Source organism: Falco rusticolus, chromosome 3 (assembly GCF_015220075.1).
Source record: "Falco rusticolus isolate bFalRus1 chromosome 3, bFalRus1.pri, whole genome shotgun sequence".
NCBI lineage: Eukaryota > Metazoa > Chordata > Aves > Falconiformes > Falconidae > Falco > Falco rusticolus.
The window spans coordinates 104719459-104725953 of record NC_051189.1 but is presented as its reverse complement, the minus strand read 5'-3'; the positions used below and the strand labels follow the sequence as shown (position 1 = coordinate 104725953).

At 44.3% G+C, this 6495-nt stretch overlaps 1 protein-coding gene across 1 annotated transcript; it reads right to left on the bottom strand.

Moving 5' to 3' along the window:
- Positions 1-1690: 1690 nt before the first annotated feature.
- On the bottom strand, positions 1691-5779 carry UTS2 (urotensin 2). The gene is made up of 4 exons (XM_037382343.1): positions 5629-5779; positions 3196-3306; positions 2566-2609; positions 1691-1925 (listed from the first exon to the last, which is right to left on the bottom strand). The coding sequence occupies exons 1-4, from the start codon at positions 5729-5731 to the stop codon at positions 1809-1811; spliced, it is 375 nt and encodes a 124-aa protein (XP_037238240.1). The 5' UTR covers positions 5732-5779; the 3' UTR covers positions 1691-1808.
- Positions 5780-6495: the final 716 nt, after the last annotated feature.

Below are 6495 nucleotides of genomic sequence, written 5' to 3'. Positions count from 1 at the left end.
ATTGACAGCTGAAATGTTTGAAGGTTTGTAGCTCGATCACCTTGTCTTGACTCCATGCCCACCACCTGATAGCTCTCTTCATTCCTTCACTCTCCTACATAGATGACTAGTGAACTTCTCAATACTTGTAATATTTTTTTTAATTACTATTCACTGTGGTTTTACTTATTTTGCTTTATGTTTGCAATTTTTGAATTGGGATTGAACAGATTACCTGCCGCCGCCCTAGTCTTTGTAGGCTCTACACCTTTCCCTCTCTGTGCAATACATCTGTCTTAGATGGTTATTCATTTAACTAAATTTGAAATCTTTTCTTACAAGTTTTTATTGACTGAGGTGGCAGGAAAGGACTAATTTCCAGACAGGCACGGACTTGCTCCATTGTTTAAGAGAAGGATGAATATTTAGAAGATTTCAAGTAGCTGCACAGTGCATCCAGCTGCTCTGCATTTGTAAGGACATTTTTCTTTGTTATAGCTGGCTTCATCTGTCTTACAATTTACGTGAAGTGAACAAACTGTATCAAGCCTGTAGGCCTTGTTTAAACAGCAGTCAGAGATTTATGATGTATATTATTGAGACCAACGTAGCATGTGTATTGCTGTTAGGTGAAATTTACTTCAAGCTTTCTGTGAGCCGTGATTAGTGCAAGATTTATGTGAAGCGTGTGTTGAACAAGGCAGGGCTTCACATCTCGGGGTGTTTGTGCGTGTTACCAGGATTGCGTCCCCCAGAGACAATTCCTGACTCTTCAGCTCTATTCGTTGCAGATACTATCAGGAACTACTTGGGACTGAGAAAGGTGCTGGTTATACTCCACATACAAAAGTGTCAGACAAACCCTTTTGCCAGCTGCTGTTTTGTCTTCTCCCTCCTTTGCTTTAGGTGCCAAGACGCAACAAGAGTGCAAAAGCCCCGTGGTGGCTCTGGGGAACAAATCTCGCTGTCCTGGAGCACCCGAGTGAGTGGCTTGCCCTAGTAACACTGGTGGTCTGTGTCCCTGGGTCACCGCCTGTGTGCGGAGCCACGTGAGTGCAGGTCACAGTCATAGCATCTTCCAAGTCCTGCCGTCCCCGTCTGCCTCCACTGAGCATCTGCAGTCTGGGTGCAAAACCTTGCACGGACAGCTGTAACGTTTGCCTGTGCGATAATGGGGCACGATTCTGAAGGCCTGTGCCATGCACAGATAACCCTGGTGTCCCGGGCAGCTGGGGACCTGGCGCGGTGCTGCAAGGAAATAGGTTTGTGGGTCTGTCTTTGAAGTGACCAAGAGAACCAGTTCTCCCCCCAGGGGCAGTGGGAGCAGCTGTGCGAACTCGACAGGCGCTTATTGGTTTTGTGGTGCCTTGGGGATGGCAGCAGCGGGGACTGGGCACTGTTGAGCTGCCATCCCTCACCGGCTCAGCACCATCAGGGCGTGCAGCAATGACCCTTTCTTCCTGGCACCCTGATCTGCCTGGCACAGGAGGAAGACCTCTTGCCTCTGGGCTTAGACGCAGCTGAGGCATCGCTCTTCTGGGAGGTTTTACAGCACCCCGTGGGAATCCTGCTTCCCCTGCCTGCGTTCTCTTCGCGTTGCATATTTATCCCTTTGTCCCATTACTTTCGTCCCATAGTGGTGAACTCTGAGAAAATACCACACTGCTCACAGCATAATTGCAAAACATCAAGAATTTATTAATTTCCAAGTAGCATAGAGTCTAAAGTTAGGAGCTGTCTTAATTTTAAATCAAGCAAATCTATATACATGTTTTCAGACATCTGTATAAATTATGCAACCAAAGTCAGGGAGATTTTTCTCCTCCTGTTTACACACAATATTTCCAGAAGCACTCGGAAAGATTCCCACGTTTCTTGTACTGCTTCCTGTCCTTGGTCAAGAAGCGTCCCAGCAAAGCAATTCGAGGATGATTTTCATAGGAAGTCTGAAGTCAAACAGATTAGAGAGGTTACTGGTGCATGGGGAACGTTCCCAGTGGGAAAGCGCATGCTTTGCTGCCCCAACCCAGCACCCAGCCTGATGGGGGAAGGAGAGGTGGCTGCCCGGTGTGCCCTCTGGTTTAGGTGATGCACTAAAACCAGTCCCTGTCTTCTGCCTTTGTATTTAATTCAGCAGACATGAACAGGAATGATGCTCTCCATTTATCTAATCATTCATAACAAATCTAGTAATAACTCTGTAGCCCGGGGGCGGGGGGGGGGGGGTGTGCGGAATGGTACGCAGCTCATACTGGTTAATGTACTGGCGTGGCCTGGGGAAGCTGGAAATTGGCCTTTATTTAGAAAGCTGCTTTTCTGGGCTAAAAAGCAGGGGGTCTATAGTGAAATGCTCTGGATTACTTGCTCTCTTTTTATTTTCTTCTTTCTGTATTTTTTTTTTCTTTTCTCTTCCCTGCTTATCTAACTGCTAAGTGATTCCAGCCTCCAGAACACTGCAGCATACTCGAGTCTATACTGCTTATGAAATCTGTGAATCTTAAGTGATGTCTTGGTAACAATTGCGTGTATTTTAAAATGGGGAAGTCTTATTTTTCTTGTTTCAGTGACAGATGGTCATTCACTTACCTCTTTAATGTTTTGCCTTGGGTTGTAGCTGCTGGGGCTAAGACCTGGTAGAGGGGAGACAGGATGAAATGTTTTACCATTTGGAAATTGTGAACCTACACAAGCTGTTCTTGTGTGCCATGGTGCTAGAGCGGGCAGAAGCCTTGGACTGGAGTGTTCAGAGGACCAGACAGAAAACGCTTTTGCTACAGCGCTGCGGTTCTTGCAGCACGCAGTTCCAGCAGGACATGGGGCTGCAGACACAAGGTGTGCTGTCCTCTTCAGCAGGCATCTGTCATGTAGCCCCCCAAACCATATATTGCTATTGATTCTGTACTTTCTGCAAGTCCTGACGTTTTTTAAGAGACTGTGCTATTCTGTTTGGCCTGCTAGCTCCTTCTAGGCCAGTCTTTGCCTTGCCCCCGTTTTGCTAAACTAATTTGGAGACTTCTCCAGCGAGTACTGAGCTGCAGGCTTGGCTGCTCAGCGGGTTCCCCCAAGGTCCCAGGTGACAAAATGACTGCTGTCTGTTGCCTACACATAATGCTGCTGCGTTTCAGTAAATGCCCAGGAGCTGGGGCATGGCACCTGTGGAAGCTGGACATACAAACCATGGGCACCCTCCCGTAAACTGCTGTGACAAATCCTCACCTGCCTGGTTGTCTTCAGGCAGAGCACCCAGGAGCTCTGGCAGAAACTGCAGCAGGGAAGGGCTCCCTAGGCTGCCTGACCGCTCCAGATTTAATCTCGAATCTTCATCGGCTGCAAATGGAAGATGACAGAGACAGGCACACGGTAAGACTCTTTTGCTTTGTATCCTGGTTTCGATCCATCTCAGAGGATTTCTGATCAGGTCTTTTGGCCCCACCTGTTGAAGATTATCATGACATCACTGGTCATCCCTCCTCGTTTAACGAATATAGTAGGGGATGGCTGGTTGGTTGGTGGTTGGTTTTTTTTCCTCCCAAAGCTTTGGGGAGAGATACCTTCCTGATGTTAATCTCTGATTCTCGTTTCTCTGGCAGATCCATCTTTAAGAAATTTTTTTGATGAACAGCAGCCCCTCCCATTGCTTGGGAAACTCACAACCTAATCCTTCTGGTACCCAGCTGTAGGCAACCCAGACTTGCGTGCAGGTTTTTCATTTTTTTTAGTCCATTTCTTTATCAACTACTTCCTATGCTGGAGCTTTTCTATGAATAAAGACAGAACTTCTTGCTCAAGGCCTATTAACCTGCTCATTTTCCCAAGTATTAAATGCAATAAAATGGGGTGAAGGGCAGGAATAAGTGTAGGAAATCTTAACCCACATTTTGGCAGCTAGGCTTCTCAGTGCATTTCAATCATCTCTCTCATTTACTTTGCATACCAGTACAGATGATATTACTTTTTCTGAAACAACAGACTGCTGATACCTGATGGAATGAATTTGTATGTACATAGAGAATTTAGAATTCTGTAATTAGCCTGTGCCCCAAGGCAGATTACCAACAGGAGCCCTTAGCGATGTTATACTTGAGGTAAATAAGGCTTTTGTAAGCTGAGCAGTAAATTTCTTCCTTATTAATATATAGCAGACATTCAAAATTGTGGGCAACAAGAGGGTGGTGCTATTATCAAACTCCAGCTATGTAGATGAATATCACTTTGTAGTTGCACTTTTAGATGATACTGTGGAGTTGTAGTTGTTCTTACCTGCAGGGATGGGTGAAACTGTATAGTGCCTCAATAGGGAATAGATAAGAAAACATAAATGGCTGAAAATAATCCCCCAACGTTTCAAAAACTTGGACCAAGTTCAAGAACTTGAAGACCTTGGACATCCATGTTGTTAGCTTGTTCACTGTACCAAAGGACAGTGGGGATTTTGGTGTGAGACTCTGAATAACAGCACTATAACTTCCCTATGCTTTGTGGAGATGGTTTGTACCTCTAGCCTTGTATTATTTTTTGATTCAAAGCAGTGTTAACCGGTAAATTTGCTTTAAGGTTTTAAAAAAACAACTTTAAAAAAAAAAACAAACAAAAAACCAAAGAAAACCCTCTTTAATACAGAGTTCTATCTTACCCAGCCTCGAGATTCTTTATATTAGCAAGGAAGATTTAATAAGCTTAATGGATGTCTTCAAACAAATGCAGTAATTGTTAGAGCCAGCTTGTTCAACCTGTGCTGTGATAGATGTTATCCGTACTGAGTCATGGTTGCCTGTAAATGCGAGTTACACAGTGGAAGGCTTGAGAAGATGCTGCTGGCTGAGTCCAAGATTTTCAAAGCAAACGAGGGACTACCGATACCTATGAGCCAGAGCAACAGCCGTTGCACCTGCAAAGCATGTAAGAACAGCCGCTTTTTAATAGCCTGATGCAATAACTTTGGGTTTGATTTGCCTGTTCTTTCAGAGCTCATTTCAGAAACTCTTCCAGCACAGGTCAGGTCTGATGACGGCAAGCTTCCAGGCTCTGCCGTGCGTTGTTACTGAGCCGTTTCAGTCTTGACTGACAGTATAATTTCAAACTTTAAGGACAGCTTTCTCAAGCAAAGATTTATTCTCTCACTGGACTGGATGGAATCTGCATTAGTACAAACAAACAGTACGCTCAGTACGGTGCTATTTTTGTAGTGGGAGACAGACGCGCCTGTTCTTGATCTAAGCAGGACTGTGTGCATCTTTGCAGTAGGTTTCCCCCTTCACTAGAACTTCAGTTAAAAGTGGCTCATTTTAAAGTGTAGCAAGACAAGGGACCGTATAGCCAAGTTTCTCTAAATTACCCAGTGCCTGCTAATGCTGCTTCAAAGCCAGACGCTGTACATGCCAGCTCGCATGCAGTGCTAGAAGGCACAGATACCTTTGTCTCCTGCATCTCCAAGCGGCAGGAAGAACTGTTTAGGGCACCCAACCTCCCCATTTTACAAGGCTAGCACCCACTGATGATGTCACTGGTGCTGCCAGTATCCTGAAGACATTCCTGCTTTTTCTACAGCTGCTCAGCACAGATAAAGGCCCCTCAGAAAGCATACCTGCTGCTCTTCTGGTTTGTCTGCTCCAGCCCCTGCTATGACCATTAAAATCAAAGGACTCTTACCTGAGAGCTGATAAGACATCTCACTGGCGTCGATGACGGGGAGAGATGAGAGAGGCCAGGAGAAGCTGATAATAATGAGACAGCAGAATACCAGCTTATGCATCGTTGCTGTGTTGAATATATTTCGTCTTTGTCTACCCCTGTAACTCAGAACTCCTGTCTGTTGCCTCTGCTTCCAGTTTCACCCGTTATATAGCCGCTCATGACCTCATAAATATCATCATGTTCTCTACCCCCTTCAAAAAAAAAAAAAATCCAATGAATTTATTGCCCATTGATTCTAAATGGAAACCACTTTGCATTGATGTAATTTTTCAAGGTAACAGTTCATAGACAATAAATTTACTGTCTTATAGCTTGGTGTACAAAATGGGTATTATATCAAACCAAGCACAGTAAAGTTTATAAATCTGGCATTAAAAAAAAAAGTAACTTCCAGTTATAAATCATGAGTTAACAAAAGGGTCAGACATTGGTTGAAATGACCAGGGCAATAAGACAGCTGATTTATGAGCCTTAGCAGGCTTGACGCAAAGCATCTGATATGAAATGCACTTTTTTTTTTCCCCTTTTCTGAGATGGATGGATGTGTTGTCTTGTATTTGGGGTTCTTGTGCCAGAAAAAGTAAAAGAGAAGGGGAGTTAAAACTTCTAGTTAATTTACAAAGAGAATGTAAGGGGAGTATTTAAATTATTCTTAATTTTTTTTTCTCCCCCTGTAGCATTTCACATCTATTTATTTGAGAAGACTTCATCCAATGTTGCCCTAGAGAATTGTCTTGGCAGAGAAAGTTCAGCTTCCATCTGGAGACTTGCTTGGTACATATAAACTACTTTGGCTGATACTAAACACAGGTCCTGCGCTAG